Source organism: Solanum dulcamara, chromosome 9 (genome assembly GCF_947179165.1).
Source record: "Solanum dulcamara chromosome 9, daSolDulc1.2, whole genome shotgun sequence".
In the NCBI taxonomy this organism is placed as follows: domain Eukaryota; kingdom Viridiplantae; phylum Streptophyta; class Magnoliopsida; order Solanales; family Solanaceae; genus Solanum; species Solanum dulcamara.
In genome coordinates, this window is record NC_077245.1 from 63,835,252 (window position 1) to 63,856,041 (window position 20,790).

The following is a 20,790-nucleotide window of genomic DNA, read 5'->3' on the forward strand; positions in this document are numbered from 1 at the left end:
ATGTTTTTCAATATGTTGTCATGTACTTTGAATTATTGTGTTTTTACGTATTTGAAAAAAAAAAAATCAGGACCACATTTTTATGATAATTGTATATTGTTTATTATATTATGATATTTTACAATGTTGTAATTAATTACTATTAGTGTGCTATTATTTAATCTTAATATCATATTGTTACTAAAAATAATATTCGCCTTATTTAATGTCATTATACTAATTGTTTATTCTTGTTGATATTTTAGACATTAATAATATATAATGATTGTATTATTTTTGCCAATAAATAAATTATCTATACATGATGAATAATATTATATTAATGTTTTATAATTTTAATTATTTTATATTTGTTTTAATACTTATGTATAATATTTATTTAAGGTTAATAAGTATATTCTTCCATAAACTTTTTGAATTCTAAGTTCATTAAACTAATTAACTAATTCACTAGTAATTATTAATTTATATAAAATTATGTTTATTATTAACGTGTTACACCTCAGTTTGTTAATTCTTATAATTTGGTACGTTGAGTTCATATTATCATTTTTTTTTGTGTTACAAATTCATTACAATAGAATTCCATAAACTAAATTATTGTAACATTCATCATAATTGAATCCTATAATTTTTTTTTAAAATTCTAAATTACCATAATTTAACTTTTTAAAAAAGGAACTTATGTTTTTCTAACAAAATTGCTACTTTTATTTGTTACAATGCATTTTTATTTTATGAAGATAAATAAATTTCTCAGTCTTCAATTGGATTCAAGATGAATAATGGAGATATGTGCCTTTTGGATAGTGCCATAACTCATACGATATTAAAAGAAAAGAAATATTTCTATCATTTGATTATGAAAAAGGTCTATGTCAATACAATATCTGGTAGTACAAAATTTATTGAAGGCTCTGGAAAAGCGGTCTTATTACTACCTGGAGGAACGATATTGGTAATTGATAATGCATTGTATTGTAGTAAGTCTCAAAGAAACTTATTAAGTTTTAAGGTTATTCGCCAAAATGAATATCATATTGAGACTGCAAATGAAGGAAATGTTGAATTCCTTTATGTTACTACAATAAATATGGAGAAGAAAATTGTGCACGAAAAATTACCTGCACTTTCTTCTGGGTTGTACCATACAAATATTGGTACTGTTGAATTACATGTCATAGTAAACAAAAGGTTTATTGATTCTAATGATTTTATCATTTGGCATGACCGGTTGGGCCATCCCGATTATAATATGATGCGCAGAATTATTGAGAATTCACATGGACACACTTTGAAGAATCAGAAAATTCTTTAATCTAAGGAATTCTCTTGTGTTGCTTGTTCTCAAGAAAAACTGATTATCAAACCATCAGCAACTAAAGTTGGGATTGAATCCCCTGCATTTCTGGAACGTATACAGGGTGAAATATGTGGGCCAATTCACCCTTCATGTGGACCATTTAAATATTATATGGTCTTGATAGATGCATCTACAAGAGGTCACACGTGTGCTTATTATCAACTCGCAACATGGCTTTTGCGAGATTGTTAGCTCAAATTATAAGGTTAAGAGCACAATTTCCAAATTATGCAATAATGACAATTCGTCTTGATAATGCTAGTGAATTTACATCTCAATCATTTAATGATTATTGTATGTCGGTTGGAATAAAAATTAAGTATCCGGTCGCTCATGTCCATACTCAAAATGGTCTAGCAGAATCATTGATTAAACGCCTCCAATTGATAGCTAGACCATTGCTAATGAGGAAAAAACTTCCTATTTCAGTATGGGGGCATGCTATTTTGCATGCAACAACACTTGTGCGCATAAGACCAACAAATTATCATGAATTTTCCCCATTACAGTTGGCGTTTGGAAGGGAGCCAAATATATCTCATCTTAGAATATTTGGCTGTGCGGTATATGTCCCAATTGCTCCACCGCACCGCACAAAGATGGGTCCCCAAAGAAGGTTGTGAATATATATTGGGTATGAATCTCCTTCTATTATAAAATATCTGGAACCTATGACTGGAAATTTATTTACGGCAAGATTTGCTGATTGTCATTTTGATGAATCAGTATACCCAACATTAGGGGGAGAACATAAGCAGTTGAAAAATGAGATAGATTGGAATTCAATGTCACTATCTCATTTAGATCCTCGAACAAATCAATGTGAGCAAGAAGTTCAAAAGATGATTTATTTGCAGAATATTGCAAATCAACTGTCGGATGCATTTACTAACCTTCCACGGGTTACTAAATTGCATATCCCAGCTGCTAATCCTCAAGTTCGAGTTGATGTCCCAGTAGGACAACTTGTTCAGGAAAATGAGTCTAGGCCACACTTAAAACGTGGAAGACCATTTGGTTCCAAAGATAAAAATCCTCGAAAAGAAAAGGAATAAATGATCAAGATGATCATAATTTGGAGGCGAGTGCTCAAAAAGAGCCCAGAGACACAACAAATGGTGATACCACCAAGGAGATCCAAGTACCTGAAAATAATGAGAATGAAAAAATCTCAATAAGTTATGTCTCGACAGAAAAACGGTGGAATCGAAATGATATTGTGATCGATAATATTTTTGCTTATAATGTTGCCACTGAAATAATGCAACAAGATAAGGATCTTGAATCAAAATCTGTCGATAAATGCAGACAGAGAAATGATTGACCAAGATGGAAGGATGCAATTCAAGCAGAGTTAACTTCACTTGAAAAACGTGAAGTTTTTGGATCAATAGTCCGAACACCTGAAGGTGTCAAGCCAGTAGGGCACAAATGAGTTTTTGTGCGTAAACGAAATGAAAAGGGTGAAGTCGTAAGATATAAAGCACGACTTATAGCCCAAGGTTTTTCGCAAAGACCTGGCATTGACTATATGGAAACATATTCCTCTGTGGTGGATGCAATTACTTTCAGGTATCTAATGAATTTGACAGTTCATGAAAAGCTTGAAATGTACTTAATGGACGTGGTCACTGCTTATTTATATGGCTCATTGGACCACGATATCTTTATAAAAATTCCCGAAGGGTTCAAAGTGCCTGAAGCATACAAGGATTCTCGAGAAAATTGCTCAATAAAGCTTCAGAAATCTTGTACAGGTTGAAACAATTAGGGCAAATGTGCTACAATTGTCTTAGCGAATATTTGCTAAAAGAAGGATATAAAAATGATCCAATTTGCCTTTGTGTTTTTATGAGAAGGTCTGGATCTGAATTTGTCATAATAGCAGTATATGTTGATGATTTGAATATTATTGGAACTCTGGAAGAACTTTCAAAGGCAGTAAAATGTCTGAAAAAGGAGTTTGAAATGAAAGACCTTGAAAAGACAAAATTTTGTCTTGGTCTACAAATTGAACATTTTACAAATGGGATATTTGTCCATCAGTCAACATATACTGAAAATATTTTAAAGAGGTTTTATATGGATAAAGCACATCCATTGAGTACCCCTATGGTTGTGAGATCTCTTGATATTAATAAAGATCTATTTCGACCTCATGAAAATGATGAAGAACTTATTGGTGCTGAAATACCATATCTTAGTGCAATTGGTGCATTAATGTATCTTGCTAACAATTCTAAACCAGATATAGCTTTCTCAGTAAACTTGTTAGCAAGATTTAGTTCTTCACCAACACGCAGACACTGGAATGGAATTAAGCATATATTCAGATACCTTCGAGGTACCATTGATATGAGATTGTTTTACTCAAATGATTCCACACCACAATTGATCGGTTACGCAGATGTGGAATATTTATTTGATCCCCATAAAGGTCGATTGCAGACAGGCTATTTATTTATATGTGGTGGTACAACTATATCATGACGTTCAACAAAGCAAACTATGGTTGCCACTTCCTCAAATCATGCAGAGATAATAGTCATTCATGAAGCAAGTCGAGAATGTGTTTGGTTAAGATCAATAACTCAACACATTCAAGAAACATGTGGCCTTTCTTTGACAAAAGACGCTCCAACAATATTGTATGAAGACATTGCTGCATATATAGCTCAATTGAAGGGAGGATACATCAAAGGAGACAGAACAAAACATATTTCACCAAAATTCTTTTTCACTCATGATCTTCAAAAGAAGGGTGAAATAGATGTCCAACAAATTCGTTCAAGTGACAATTTGACGGATATGTTCACCAAAGCATTGCCAACTTCAACCTTTGAGAAAATGAGATACAAAATTGGAATGCGTCATCTTCGAGATATTAAATGATATTTTCATCAGGGGGAGCAAAATACGCGCTGTACTCTTTTTTTCTTAGTCAAGGTTTTGTCCCACTGAGTTTTCTTGATAAGGTTTTTAATGAGGCATCATTCAAGACGTATTATCAAGATGTGTGTACTCTTTTTCCTTCATTAGGCTTTTTCCCACTGGATTTTTCCTAATAAGGTTTTAACGAGACACAACATCTATGGATGTTCAGAATAACAATGTATATTATTTTTTTTGTAAAGTTTTAATGAGACACATTTCTCGTGGACATCCAAGGGGGAGTATTATCAACCAAGTAAAATGGTTGTCCACTTTACAATGGTGGATAGTCCATTTACTTTTTAAGTGGGTAAATTGCCCACTAATATTTTCCTCCACTTGTATATATGACTATAAATATAGCCTTATACTTCAATGTAAAAACACATATAAAAGAAGAGAATTACTACTACTCTCTCTATATTACTACTCTCTCTATATTAATACTTTCTATATATATTCTCTTGCTCTTCTTCCTTTATAAAATTGTCAAGTTAGTTAGTTTATAACATATTTATATTTATAATACCAAGGCCAGATGGATAGACAATAGATTATGGTGTTGGTGTCTTTAGAAAAAAAAATATAAGGAGAAAAAGGGGGTTTAATGTCGGTGGAAAATCAGGAAATAAAGCAGGAAAATAGTACACGTTATACTTAGTAGTAGTTGTCCTAGTAGTAACTTGAGTAATATGTACACACTGAAAAGGGATCTGTACAAAAACATCTTTTTTTTTTCCGCTCTTCCCATCTCTCTCTCTATCCTCTTACTATATATATATATGCTCTCCTTCACTTGTGTCCATTTTCACTTTCTTGATCTCTCTCAAGAAATTACTCTACTGCACCTTTTTTGACTAAATCAATCTTCAAGAAAGCTGCTTTTGGTTTGTAACTGTTCTATTTTCTTGATATATGTGTCTTTATCTTTCAAACCCATCTGAAGATTGGTGTGTTTTTTGTATGTGGGGTTGTTTGTTTTTGGTGATGTCTGTGGTTTTATTGTTGGGTTTTGCTTATTAGCTTGAAAAGTTTTGATTTTTGACTTGGGGTTGACTTGTATGATGAATTTTTCAGGGTGGTTTGAAATTGGTGTGTGTTGATTCAGTTGGAAAAGGGCAACTTTTGGTTCTTGATTGGATTTGGGGGAGAAAGTTTGTGGCTTTGGGATTCATTCCTTATGTGGATATCAAACTGTTTTTGGATTGATTCAAATTTTTTGAATCAAAGGTACTTTTTTTGGGGTTTATACTCTGTCATGATTCCATTTTTTTTTGTCGTTGCTTGACTTGTGATGTAGCTGAAACATGATGTGTATGATTCTTGTTTGTATGGGATTTTTACCTTTTTGATGTCTAGTGGAAGTAGCTGTGTGCTTGGAATTTCTGCCCCCATCTATCTTTGAGTTTTGGATTGCTAATTGAATAGACTGTTGTGTGCTTTGTTGTTTGTTTGAACTGCTGATACAAGATTCAATAGACTTCTGTATGATGTTTTGGGGTGTACATCTGAAATTGTGTATGGCTGACAGTTGTGTTGCAAGTCTTCAACCTTATCTTTCTGTTTCTTGTTTAATGATAAGGATATATTTTTAATAATCAGGATGCAATTGTAATGAAAAAAAAACTTTTTTGCACTCAAATGCAGATCTTCTAAGCTGTAGAACATGTGGTGGTTGTGATTGATACAAACGAAAAAGTTGCAGCTATATCTCTAAAGTAGGGCGGATAATAGGATGGGCTGTGAGTGTTCTAAACTCGCCTGGTGTTGCTGGAGTGGACAGAATGGTCCCATTCACGAGGCTCAGAATCCTGGTATGTAAAGCTTTTCTTGGTATTTTCTATCATCATCCAAGGGCAGTTGATTCAGAATTGTAAATTTGTCGGTTTTCATTTTTTTTTTGTTATTGTGAAAATGAATTTGTCGGTTTTCATTCCTCTAATAGATGATGAAGAAAGAGCTGAAGTTAGTGATTTACCTACGTTCCGCGAGTTTACTGTTGAGCAGCTGAGAATATCTACTTCTGGATTTGCTGTAGAGAATATAGTTTCAGAACATGGTGAAAAAGCTCCTAATGTTGTTTATAAGGGAAAGTTAGAGAACCAAAGGAGGGTTGCTGTCAAACGCTTTAATAGATCTGCATGGCCTGATTCCCGACAGTTCTTAGTAAGTTATTTGTAAAGAGCATTTATGTATTTCCCTCAGGTATTTAAGTTTCTATATTCTTGTTATATAAAATGATATAATTCTTTTCCTTTCTGCTAACTTTTGGTGATATAATGTTTAAAATTGCAAAAGGAAGATAACAATTACTAGGAAAGGCAATAGAGAATGTTGGAGATCTTAAGCTGTCGTATTATTAGAAAGCATCATTCCATTTGTTTCTTATATGAGACTACTGAGTGATAAATGCGAAACTGAAGTGTGACGCTTTTACACGTCTTAATTTTTGTCGTTAGTGCATGCACCTTTCGATGTATTAATAGCTTGAAATTGAATATCTTGTCGTTTTCCTGCTTTACATTGTTTAAGCAATAGACTTTAATTTCCATTTCGTTATCCTCCAAATCGTGAACTTCAGGAAGAAGCAAGATCGGTCGGTCAACTCCGCAACAATAGGTTAGCAAATCTTCTTGGTTGTTGTTGTGAGGGTGATGAGAGGTTGCTTGTGGCAGAATTTATGCCCAATGAGACACTTGCAAAGCATCTCTTTCACTGTAAGTTCATTTACATTCATATTTTATTTTCCATCCTAGTCATGACCCTTGTACCGTTGCTTTACTTTTTTAAAAAAAGGTTGTACTAGGGTGTAGAGACCATGGGAATATACAATATACCCAGTGCAATACAAGTGGGGTATGGAGAGAGTAGTATGTACACATACTTTACCCCTACCTTCATAGGCACAATCATGGAAATATAATTTATTTTTAAATATCCCTTTTTTTTTGGGGACTGATTGTCTATCAGAAAAAGGTAAAGCTAAATAAATAAATATTCATAAATGAAGATGTATGTGGTCGGGCCCTTCCCCAGACCCTGTGCATAGCAGGAACTTTAGTGCACTGAGCTATCCCCCTCTTTTTTTTTTTCCACATAAATGAAGATGTACAATACAAGGGCGCTCAGATTTTTTCGACAATCGGTAAGTAGTATTCTTCAGCATTAAGGAAATGCTGGACACCATCAAAAGGGTTACAACCATGATCCAACAAAAATGTACAAGCTTCCTATCAAGTCTATGGTTTGATCGACATCTTCTATACGTAATTGTTTACGCCAAAAAAGTAAAGATACCAATCAATTCCATTTGACTTTGTGAATGGAATTGGATTTATCTTCAAAACATCTACCATTCCTTTCTCTCCAGACAGACCATCAAATACATGAAGGAATCAATTTCCACCATCTCTTTTGAGACTTGCTGCCCCTCCTAGGAATCCAGCAACTTAGGAGGTCAGAAGTATGTCCTGGCATGGTCCCGCTTTGGTCAGGTTCTCTAAGATTTAGGAATTTTACTAGAGATTTTGTCCTTTTTCTTGTTCAACCTTTCTTGTTTAACCACCATACAGTTGCACCTAACAAGGCCAATGACACTGCTATTTTCTCCCCTACTTAGCAGAGCTATAGTAACTGGCTCCCCTTTTAGTTGCTCTATGGTCTGAACATTAAAAACGTTTTTAACTCCTTTTTTGACTCATGCTTTTCTACTGTCAATCAATCAATAAAGTACTCTCTATCCCAAAGCGGTTGAGGTCAGCTATATAGATCATCCTGTCGATTTAGCTCTATTTGGGCTCATTATTCCAATGATAAATAATGATTTCTAAGATAAACTTGAGAATCCTGGAGGTCTGCTGATCATTAAAAAAAACTAAAGTTCGATAAGTTTCACACTTGTCCCATGGTATACATGTTTCTAACCGGAGTGAATAGACTCTTTTTAGTCTCCTAAACTTAATGCAGGTGTAATAACTACAACTAAACTTTAATATCAACTAGTTGATTTTGCCTTTATGGATGATTTTCCTTTTGTGTGTTCATTGCGTAGTTATTTTGTGTTGATTCCGTGAGTTTGTAGGTCTTTCTGAGACAGCTTCGCTCCATAGTCAGTTTTAAGATTTCTTCAACTGATAATAAAAGTGATTTTAGGATTATTTGCCCTCTGTTGGTAACTTCAATCACTGTAGAACTTTGCCCCGGTGCATATGAAGGCTATGTAAGACATGCCTATATTAGAACTTGTCTCATTCTATCTCTTATATGTGCTACTTCCACTATCTAATGTGATATTTCTGTCTTCTCCAACCTTGTATTGCACCTTTTTCTTGACATTTGCACTTTTACAACATTCATGCTATGGGTATATTGAGCTTTAGAGGCGTAACATTAATTTCCATACTAAAAGCTTAACATTTTTAGCCATATGACTTGAAACCATTATTCTGTTATATGTTATTTTTATTTTGTTAGGTATCTTCCTATCACATAGCATGTCTATATACTCCTTCATTTCAGTCATCCTTTTTATTTTGGGTGTTGCATCTTCACTACTTAGCCTAGATCAGTGTAGTCAAAGGCTCGCTTTAAGCGCTCTTAAGCCTTGAAACGAGGCTCAAAACGTGTTGAGCGCTTCGCCTCGCTTTATGTGCACTTTAGTGTTGTCATCAAAGTTACTTTTCCTTGCCAATGAGTCTCTTTTGAAGAAGTGACACTAAACAATTGATATTTCACTTTATCATAATTTTTATTCAATTTCTTTGGTCGTATATTTGTGATTCATGTTTATAGTTATTAGTCTTGGACTAAATATATATTTTTGTATTTTTTCTCCCTTTGTGCCTTTTTTCAGTAAAGCCCACTCTTTATTTGCGCTTAAAGCCCCAACGGACCTGAAAGATTTTTTGTGCTTTTCGCCTTTGACAACATTGGCCTAGATATCTTAGTTGTCTACATTTAGGTGTCACAACCTTAACTAATTCACTTCCACTCTCTTTCTGCTTACGGGGGTTCAACTTGCAGTGCACATATTTTTCTTACTTATTCATAAAACCCTTTATTTCTAGAGTGACCTTTTTCTCAGTTTCAATTTTTGATCGACTCCTTCACTAGCTTCGTCAATTAACACAGTATTGTCTGCACATACCACCATGAAACCTCATCTTATATACTACTGTTGAGCTTATCCTCAAGTGAGGTAAACGAGTACAAACTCATGCCAGATCCATGGTGTAAGCCTATACTTTTTGTTCTCTTTCCTAAATATCATGGACTGCTGTTGCCCTGGTGTTACCTGCAAGCTATATGTAGCCCTAAGAAAATTGTTTTGAGGTTACTCTATGTTGGATGGCTCAACCATGATTGATTTTCACTAGTAGTTCTAGTGTGTGATCACGAGTAGATCCACATTTTGAGAAGAGAGGACGCAGTAACTTGCGTAGAATTCAAGGGAAAAGGGACAAGGAGGATTCATATGGCCAACCTGAACTAATTGGAAATTAAGGATAGTTGATTGATCATTATAGTACGTTAATCGCACCCAAGGGTGTGGCCTAGTGGTCAATGAAATGGTTGAGAGCCATGATCTCTCAGGTTCAAATCCCACCTGAGACGAAAAAACACTAGGTGGTTCTTCCCATCTAGCCTAGCCTTGGTGGACATAGTTACTTGGTACCTGTTGCTGGTGGGAGGTAACATGTATCCCGTGGAATTAGTCAAGGTGCACGAAAGCTGGTCCCACCACAGTCTTAAAAAATAAATATATTATAGTATGTTAATCTAAAACTCAACTCCTTTACCCTCATCACTTGTCGAGACAATTTGAAGATTTGAGAAGTAAACCTAATAATGATATCCAAACTTCTCCTAGAAAGTTGGTAAATGGAAAATGAGATTGGATGAAATGAGAACACTCATATCTTCTTACTGCTTTTTTGAGGGAAAATGAAAATCACAACTTTCGTGAAGATCTATGGAACATATATTTCTTCGTGATCATTAAAGTTTCAGTTGACTTATTGTATTTACATATCCAGGGGAGACACAACCCATGAAATGGGCAATGCGGTTAAGGGTGGCTTTGTATCTTGCACAGGCTCTTGAGTATTGTACAATCAAAGGGAGGGCACTTTATCATGATCTTAATGCTTATAGAATATTATTTGATGAAGTAAGTACCTAGTGACATGGTCATTTATTTTGATGGTCATTGGTTAGTATCAAGTTTTACAGATTTAAGGATTTGATTGCTTCTAATGATCTACCCGCTGTCTATTTCTCAGGAAGGCGACCCCCGTCTCTCTTGCTTTGGTTTGATGAAAAATAGTCGAGATGGAAAAAGTTACAGCACAAACTTGGCATTTACTCCTCCTGAATATTTGAGGACAGGTACCTCTATATACATATACATCATTTTTTTAATTTGTAATTGTTAAAGCCTTAAAGGTAGTATATTGTTATTGCTCCTATTTTTTGAATGCTATGTTATGCTTTCCCTATTATTTTCTATGTTCTCTTTACTTCTGTATTTTTCTCTTAACTGGTCTGTTGTGCATTGCTTGAGATGAGGTCTTTCGGAAACCACCTCTCTACCTCCACGAGATAGGGGTAAGGTTTGCGTACACTCTACCCTCCCTAGACCTTGCTTTGGGACTACACTGGGTTTGTTGTTCTTGTTAAAGGTAGTATATATTCAAGTCAGGAACAAGTTAGTGCTGTGAAGTAATTACCATGCTGTTTCCCTATGGATGGTGTAGTGATATATATATAGCTTTTGTACTTGTATAATTGTAACGAGCTGCATAAAATTCAAGGAAAATTCAGGGAGAGGAAGCAGCTTTTGGATTGTTAAGAGTTTATTGTCTTCACAGAAGCTTTTCTCCTTGTTGCATCTATCTATCAGCAGCAGTCGTGTTACTGCTTTACCAGATATATACATTATTGAAATTTCTTAAACAGCTAAAAGCGTTTGAGAAGCAAAATGTTAAGCAACTAAGCATGACATAAAATGCTGTTTGTCCACACACTACTTCTTTACTAATAGAATGGTGGTATCCAGGCCAACTTGTGCGTACTGCACTAATTTAAAGATGAGTTTAAGCTATATACACCGTTGGTGTATATAATTTTTTACATTATCAGGACACCCTAAGAATATCTACCGGTAAGCCTGCTTAAAATATGGGATTTGTATTTACCTACTACAAAAGGTAAGGGTGATCTAATGGTATAAAAATTTCTTATACTGCCGGTGTATATATCTTATACTCTTTAAAAATAACTGCTACTTTCCACCCACATACGTAGTGGTGAAACAGTCTACCAAGACTTGGCTAGAAAAGAACAATTAAACCAATGTCACCTCTGCTACAATTTGATCTTTGTTCCAGGGATTAGTTACTTTGGTGGTCTTTGGAACCATCACTTAGCTCCTCTGCTGCATGTAGTAGTTTTTAAATTTAGCTCCAAAATACTATAACTACGAAGGCAAACTTTAATAGCTTCTTTTGGTTGAACTTCTTAAATAGATAAAAGGCGAGTATGAGGCAGGTGATAAGCTAATCTAACAGCCTTCCAACAAATATTTTTCACCGTTATTGGCCAAACTTGATGCTGATACTTCTGATACTGGAGCAATTGAAGTGAAGCGTGCTAATTTTTTTTGAAAGACATGAGAAACCGAACATGCAGTAAGGCTAAAGTATTAGGTGATTTCTTCCCAACGGACAAAGTATTAGGCCAAGCCATGAGGTCGCGGGTTCAAATTCTAGTAGAGACGAAAGACATTAGGTGATTTTCTTCCATCTGTCCAAGCTTTCCCCCGGACCCTATGTGAACGAGGGATGCTTAGTGCATTAGGCTGCCCTTTACTATTTATCGATCAAAATATAGCAATATTTGTTAATAAATCATAATCAAAGAGCTTTCAAAAACTTTTATATCTTCAAGGCTATGGTTCAAAAGGCAAAGGTAATATAACACGATATTTATGATAGGTGCAAGTCACAAATTCAAATTTGATATACAAAGCTTGATATTTGGGTCACAAGGATATAGATGGTCGATCTATCATCCCCCGAGTTTCGGAACTGGTCATAAAAGAAATTGATTCTTTAGGAAGAGGAGGATCATGCATACTAATAGGTGCTACATGTGTAAGTGTTAGGGGAAGATGTAAATCGACTTGCCGACCCATTTTCAAGTGGTGAGCCAGTTATGGTGGATCATATAGAATCTCTTTTAAACCCATCTGAAAGTCTTAGAGTGGCTATGTATCTGTTCTTAGATTTACGTGGTTTCTCATTTTAGGCTCTTGATGTCTAACAAGCATGGTTAAACTTGAACCTACTCCATTTATATTAAACATATAATAGGGGATAGTCATAAACGACAATCTAAGAGTATGGTGTGTCGAAGGACTTTGTTAAGAATTCCCACATCGGTAGAGGGATGGGAAATTGGACTCCTTATATGGACTTGGACAATCCTCCCTTCCTGAGCTAGCTTTTTGGGGTTGAGTTAGGTCCATGTGTCATAATTTTTACATGGTATCATAGCCTAGGCACATCCCAATTCTTTGTTCACCGATGTTGGCCTCCCATATTATAGTGCTCACGCTCCAATTGAGGCTCGGATGTGCAGGGAGTGTTAAGAATCCCACATTGGTAGAGGGATGGGAAATTGGACTCCTTATATTGTCTTGGACAATCCTTCCTTCATTACCTAGTTTTTGGGATTGAGTTTGATCCAGGTATCATATCTTTACATACTTTTTTTTAAGAACTCATCGTTATTTGATACTTCCCTTCCCTTCTTAAGAGGAAGAGGGGGGGTTTAGGGAGGAGCCGGATGATTTTGCTGCCTCTTGCGTGTTCGTAGTAGATTGCTTGATTATCTTTCTTTGTTGACTTAGAAGGTTAAAGGGGTGCCTTCTTTACTAGCAAATTTTACCTTTGTGGCATTGGTTTATTCATTTAGCTAGTTGCTGTAATCTATTTGGAATAATTGCTTCATTAGGCTCTATGATAATAATATTTGTGGCCATGAGTTGTTAAACTTATTTTTATTCACTCTGTTATTCTGAAATTTTGTAGGAAGAATTACCCCGGAGAGCGTCATGTATAGCTTTGGGACACTCTTGCTTGACCTTCTCAGTGGAAAACATATTCCTCCAAGCCACGTATGCTCTTTTCTGCTAATTGAAGATGATATTGCTTACTTTCTTTTGGGACAAGACAACATGTGTTAATGTGCTTCATTCATCCTAGTTTATGTCCAATCCATCTTTTATATGAATGGGAAAATCTTTTTGATCTAAGGCAATTATGAGTTCGAAGATATTGTTGATTAGGAGAGGTGGTAATTTTCAATTTGTTTTGAGCTCTAGAGACACTGATGCTGCATTTTATCCCATGGAGGGCTGGGCTGAAATTACTGGTTTAATGTTGTCTCATACTGGTTTGCACCTCATTTTTATACAGGCAAAACAGCAGTAGGATACAAGGGTGGGAAGGGAAATATTGTTGATATATGGGCTCTCTGAGTGCTGACACACAACTTCTAACATAGTTCCCTAAATAGAGAAATCCTGGCTGTTTTGTTCTCCCTGTATGCAGTGTACACTCAGGAGCTGTTTGTACAACAAAACTCAGTTCTAATTTCTAAACTCCCGTAATTCATGGCTGTCTTCGTTGACTAGGTTCCTAAAAGAATCCATTACTAACTCCCCATGAACATCTGATTCCTTTTCGTCTTTTCCTATTCCCACCTCTCCTATTCTTTGGTAAACTATCTTGTTCAATCTCAATAGTGCTAAGCTTGGCAAAATAGTGTTGATCAGGCATCAAATTCAATTTGTATGTTTATTTTTTTTTTGTGGGTGGGGGGGGGGGGGGGGCTTGGTTTCACCGATTGTTGAAGACAGTGCTACAGCGACTAAATGGTTGTAAAGTAGGATCAATTATATCATAATTGTTTATGATAAAGGATATCTGGTTGTTGGCCAGGTACTCGTGAACTGTTTTTTTTGCTGTGCTCATCCCTTCTAATACTGTTATCTGTTTTTGTCAGGCCCTTGATCTGATTAAAGACCGGAATCTTCAGATGCTTACAGATTCTTGCTTGGAAGGCCAATTTTCTTCTGATGATGGAACTGAGTTGGTAAGGATAGCTTCAAGATGTCTGCAATACGAGCCACGTGAGCGGCCAAATCCAAGGTCGCTAGTTGCTGCTTTATTTCCTCTTCAGAAAGAAACCGAGGTTTTGTTTTTTCTTGTTCTGGTGTTACTATCTATTACTTTATCTTTAAGGTTTCTGCTGAGTTTGATATTTGTTTTTCTACCTGCGTGCTCTTCTTTCTATTTTCTTGATCGAGTAAAACTTTCATTAGTTGGTGTACAGGGATGCAAAATGTACGGAAGGAAAGGACTCCCAAGTAAAATTGGAGTTGACAATATCCGAAAAATGATTTACATCATTTTCATTAACAAACTTATGGCAACTAAAGAGGTTCATAAATAGGCCCCCCAAGATTTTGGTCTAGTGGTGAGAGGGAAACATATGATGTGTGGGTTCGGTGCACGTCTCAGGTTTGAACACTACCTCAGACCAAAGCTGGTATAAGTGGAGAGGGGTAGGGGCCTTCCGCCATTATTAGCGAAGTTTCAAACCTTGGGCCACTAGCCCTCGGGGGTTCCGGTATCCAAAGAAAGAATAAAGGTTCATAAGACAGCCTGCTTTCCAAAAAGGGACTGAGGTTTCCACTCCTTCCAAAAAAATGTCTTCTGTTCCTTCCTCTCCATATTGTCTAAAATATCCAGCTGGGGATGGATTGCCATAGCTCTTCTGTCCTGCTTGTGTGCTTTTCTGGTTTTAGTTTTCAGCTTTTGTTTCTTCAGCTATTTTCTTTTTATAAGTTTGCCCTGTGAGCTGTTTTTTTTTTTGGCGAGAGTTATATAACAGTGAAAGTAAATATGATAAAGCAGTTTGGTAGACATTATATTGTGGATGGCTGTTAAGCTGATATGTTGTTGCTGAATTCCTTTAGGTGTGTGCGACAACTAATAAGCACACACTGATTGTGATACGTCCTTTTGTTATTTTATATTGGAATCACTCATAAATTTCCCTGACATAAAAATTTGAAGCTATTTCCAGTTTGTTTGAACAGGAAATTTAGTAAAGGTTAACACATGAAGTGCCTTACAACCTGCTGTAGTCTAATAAGCTGGTTTATTGAAAAGTAGCTGCAGTTTTGTGATCAACATTCAATTTTACAGTTTAATTGGTAAATCATTGGGTATGGAAGGTTGTTATCGCCGTCAGTGGCGTACTATTTTCAAGCTTCTGTTGTGAAAAATATGTTTTATAATTATACCAGTATAAACTATTTGGAGCCTAATACTCCCACGGATTTGGTCTCGTAATAAGAACCCAATGTGAGTATGAACCTTGCTGCGAACGAGGCCTGACATTTAAGTGGAGAAGGTTAGAGGGGGATCTAATATCCAGCTATTTTCGAACCGTATCCCAGCTGGCCCTTGGGGATTTCTTGGTTATCAAAAATAATATTGGAAGCCTAATTTGATGCTTTTATGTATCTATTCACTCTCCTCCTGGTGTTATCGAGTCACTTAAATCTGTAAAAAGATATCCATACAATATATATGAGGAATGCTTGATGCCATTGTACACCCCTGATACAACATTGATGAATGCATTTAATTTTCTCTCTCTTAATCTGGTCCTAGTCTGTATTAGTTAAATTAGTAAAAACAGTAATTTGGATAAGGTGAGAAACATTTAGGTTATATTATTGTCCCTAAATTTTAATTTTCTATATTAGCTGACTGTAAATTGTCAGAGATCACATTAATGATAGAATTTAGCCGTAATGACGTTTTGGGTTACTTGTTTTTGCAGGTTCCTTCTCATACTTTGATGGGTATATCACGTGATGGTGGAACTATGTCTCTGTCTCCACTTGGTGAGGCCTGCTTGAGAATGGATCTAACTGCCATCCATGAGATTTTAGAAAAGCTTGGGTACAAGGACGATGAAGGAGCAGCTACTGAGGTTTGTCTATCAGTAATAATTTTGAGGAATCGATGTCCTCATCTTGTACATGCATTCCCTTTCAGTGTTTATCTTCAACACATTGAGTCATACTTTTAGCCTCATGCCATGTGAGGATATTTTATCCTCTTATCCTTGCAGTTTTACATGTGTGCATAGGAGGGGGCCTCACATTTTTGTCCACGTGCCTCTTATCCCTTCTCGATGATTTGGTTTGTAGTGATTCCTCTCATATTAAGGAATCCTAACAACCAGAGAGCTCCTCAATGCTGTTTCAAGTTTAAGAAGCGTTGTTACACACATTTCAACTGCTACAAAAGGTTATAAGTAGAGAATCTCCTCCAATAAATCAAATTATATCATTGTTGTGCCTTCATCTTGAGAGGTTGTCCTAATTAGAGGATTTCTCTAAGCAAATTGATTTGAATTTCGTCTAAACCAGTGTCCTCGTGGACAAATAGCCTGTTGCAAAGGAAGTTCTCAGAAATAGGGTCGGCAAAACGGTGCGGTGCGGTTGCGGGGCAAACCCACAAAGATTTCAACCTGCCCTGCCCTGCATAGCACATTTTGTTGTTTTCTACCCGCCCCACATAATTTGTTGTTTATATATACCAGTAGTTTTATAACTTATTTATATAAGTACTTTTTATTCTTCTCAGTCCCAACTTCTGAACTCACATATTTACTCTCACTTTTGTCTTCTAGAGAAGAAAAAAGAAAGGAAAATTCAAATGTTAACCTGGGAAAAAATAATACGAGACTTGAAATTAAATAAAGCAATAAATATAGATGCATTTACATTTTTATGCAGGTGTTGGACTTTTTTTTTCTTTTCAGCCGTAAAATGGGATTAAAATTTTTATTTCCCCCAACATATCTTTAGCCTTGAATTTCTATTTTCTGTGAAAAATCAAGACAAAGGGAAAAACATCCATGGTTTGTTGTTCCCTGTGCTGTAAGTTATGACATGAAAAACATTCATGGTTTGTTGTTTCATATGCTGTAAATTATGACATGAAAAACATTCATGGTTTGTTTGTTTTGTTTAGTTCAAAAGAACTGGGTCTAACTTAGACTTTGATTTATCCTACCCGCAACACCTCCCCCCAACACACCCACCCACACGCGCACACACACATTATATTTTCTAGAAATAGTTCAACCCACCTCTTCCCCCCTCCCCCCGCTGCCATCCCTAAAGTCAGAAACAGTAGAGAAAAATATGATGTACTTCTGGCTTGCTTCTTTTACTTATTGTCTTAAGTTCCCAATGCCCATTGAATAATTGTGTTCTTCTCCAACACGTGAGCCACTTTGGAGAAGAAGTTATTTGGGTGTTATACAATTTTCTTTTTGTAACTTATTGCTTGTTCATATGGTAATCAAATCCAAGTTATTGTACATTTTTGGAGCCAATTATCAAAGTCTCATGATAGCCACACTTTTTTAATGTTGCTTGCAGCTTTCATTCCAGATGTGGACAAATCAGATGCAGGAAACGTTGAACTCCAAGAAAAAGGGTGATGCTGCTTTCAGGCACAAAGATGCTAAGGCTGCCATCGAATGCTATACACTGGTAGGAAATTCAGAGTCCTCTTTGATAGGTTCAGTTGCCACGGGTTATACTTTTAATCATTTCACTTGGGTTTGAATATGAGTAACAAGACTGTTCTTGCAAACTAGAGGTTCTGAGTCGTACTTTTCAGATGTGTGTTCTTAGACGAGATAAACATTAGTAGTCTAAACGAGATAAATGTTAGTAGTCCAAGGCTTCATACATTCAATAAAGTAACAAAATGGTCTAAAGAGATGATAACATATTCCTGAGATTATTAATGAGCGGTTAGCAGAGTAGATTTAATCCATTCAAAGTGCGTCACTCGTTTAATACTTGGGTTGGTTTGCAGTTTATCGATGTTGGAACCATGGTCTCCCCAACTGTGTATGCACGGCGTAGTCTGTCTTATCTCATGAGTGATATGCCACAGGAAGCCCTCAATGATGCAGTACAGGCACAAGTAATATCTCCTGTATGGCATATTGCTTCGTATTTACAAGCTGCTTCTCTTTTTGCACTTGGAAGGGAAAATGAGGCACAAATTGCACTTAAAGAGGGTTCTGTTCTTGAAGAAAAGAAGAACACAAATTCCTGAAAGAGTGGCGAGTTGAGCCAGCGTGATCTTGATTTTATTGCTCCGTTGCTGATGGGGTTTGGACATGGATCACAAAAGTTTACTATGGAGAGGCTGTTCAATCTATTGCCTCGTGCATGCGATCAGTAAGTAGGTTTGGTTTACTTCAGAGCATTCTTTTGCAACATAATTGGATGGGGTTGGTTTTGGTCACAGCTTTTGTGGACGGGTTATCCTAAGCTCGGGTTGAAATGGATTGACATTTTCCAATAAACACTATTCTCTGGGAATAATCAAATGCCATTGGTTCCTTAAGGATCCAACATCTGTGGAAAAGGAAAGCTGGAGACACTTCCTGTGCTGTAATTTATGTACAGTGCTATTTAGCTGCTCAAATTGTTTTGCTTCTCTCTCTGTCTCTTGTTCTTGAAATCATCCTTCCTTTTCTTTTCTCTCTTGGAGTTTGGGGGTCAATATCCTTTCTTTGTGGCGGTAATTTACTTTGCAGTGCTATGTTACGTATATCTGTAACTGGTCTAACTTTCTGAATGTTTGTTTGTAAGGTTTGCATCTTTATTACAATTAATCAGTTTGAATGCTTTTGTGGATAATTATTTGTACAGCTGGTAGCTCATTCATATATTGTTGATATTTAACTTGTCTTTTTAGATTTGTTATATTGCCTCACATAGGTTGAGGGGAATGAACTGTTTTCCCCTTGTATGGTCTTTGGGTGATTCTCACCCCAAGGGTTAAATTTCGTGGTTGAGATAGGCGTGAGCTAGAGTATAAGGTCAATTTTCTTACCATAGTATAAGAGTTAGGGTGTGGTTGGTATGGAGGAAAATATTTTTCAATTTTTCAATGATTTGTTGGTCAATTTTTTTCTAGAAAAATAAAGAGATTTGACTTTTCTAATGGAGGTAGGAAAAATAAATTTTTGAAGTGATATTTCAAGTTCATTGTCTTCTTCTTACTCATCTAACACTCCTTATCTCCATCATTTGACGATTCTATCCTTTGTTAACCTTGAACTCTCTCTCTACCCTATAGCGTTTTGGTGAATTATATATAAATACTTTTGAAATGATTTTTTTTTTTTGCTTTTTTATTAAACATTAAAAAATAAGTAAAAAGCTCACTAATTTTCATGATGTTTCGGTAGGAGGGATAAGAGAGAACTAATCTCGAGATTAATTTTAGGATGAGTTTATTTCGTGTTTGGTGGGATAACTTATCTCGAGATTGTAGTGTTATTTTTATTTTATATTGAGGGTGGGATAACAATACTGATATAACTGATTTTGGAATAATTTATTTCCAATTGAACGAGACCTTAGTGTTATATATAAGCATGGTAATGTTGGGCTGGTACCCAGTAAAGTTGGTATTAGAATTGTGAAGTAAAACTAGCACTAACTACTTATCAATGGAATCAGGTTCTCTAAGTTCAACTAAAACAGTAAGGTAAATAACACTTAATATTGTGCTATTTTGAATGTTGCTTTGCTGCACCTGGTACTTTGATTTCCATATTTAACCATAGGTGAAATTGGTTCTCCTAAAATTTTGTCATCAAAACACAATGTCATAAGCAATATAAATATAGTTGTCCCATTAATTTCTTCCCTTTTGATGATGACAAACCATGCCAATTGCAACCAACAATATACAATATACCCCTTTATCTAAACCGATACAAATCAATGACAAATTCCCCTCTCTTGGCATCATTAAAAAAAAGACAAAGTGATTAGAACAAACAAGATAATGAGTGTAAGAATAACAACTCATGAACACTGGGGCTACATTGACAAAATCACTACAAAGCCAAACACATTAATTTGAGGATATTAGCCATTTTTAAAGATAAATAGTGCAAACATAGAGAGTCAGTAAAGCAACATTCAAAATAGCACAATATTGAGTCACAAGGCTTCTAACAATGTCATGATATTATCAATACCAAACTAAATACTACACAAATAGAGGGAGTAAACTAGGTCCTTAAAAGGGAAACAAAAAAGAGTTGAAGGAATAGGGACATGGGAGAGGACAACCTAAGAAGGAGGAGGGAAGGATGGGGCATGCTTGTCAATAACTAGAATTTAGAAGGAGCATGTCAATGCAATCATTGTGAGCTACTCGCTGCAGAAGCATCGGATCCTTGAACTTGAGAATTTCAATCTGTAAGGCAGCAACTAGCTCTTCAACCTAATAATCTCTTTTGAGAGAAATACATCTTGACTTTGAGATGCCTGTAAATCAACCTACATCTGCATGTCTAGTCTT

The 20,790-nt window shown here is 35.8% G+C and overlaps 1 protein-coding gene across 2 annotated transcripts; it reads left to right on the forward strand.

Moving 5' to 3' along the window:
* Positions 1–5,028: 5,028 nt before the first annotated feature.
* On the forward strand, positions 5,029–19,109 carry LOC129902181 (serine/threonine-protein kinase BSK7-like). Of its 2 annotated transcripts, XM_055977261.1 has the most exons (12): positions 5,029–5,181; positions 5,372–5,524; positions 5,942–6,108; positions 6,240–6,460; positions 6,876–7,011; positions 10,330–10,463; positions 10,576–10,681; positions 13,387–13,472; positions 14,363–14,551; positions 16,214–16,366; positions 17,829–17,942; positions 18,274–19,109. In XM_055977261.1, the coding sequence occupies exons 3-12, from the start codon at positions 6,030–6,032 to the stop codon at positions 18,517–18,519; spliced, it is 1,464 nt and encodes a 487-aa protein (XP_055833236.1). In that variant the 5' UTR covers positions 5,029–5,181; positions 5,372–5,524; positions 5,942–6,029; the 3' UTR covers positions 18,520–19,109. The 2 variants fall into 2 exon arrangements, with proteins under 2 accessions (XP_055833236.1, XP_055833237.1); XM_055977262.1 differs by lacking the exon at positions 5,372–5,524 and having other exon boundaries at positions 5,038–5,181.
* Positions 19,110–20,790: the final 1,681 nt, after the last annotated feature.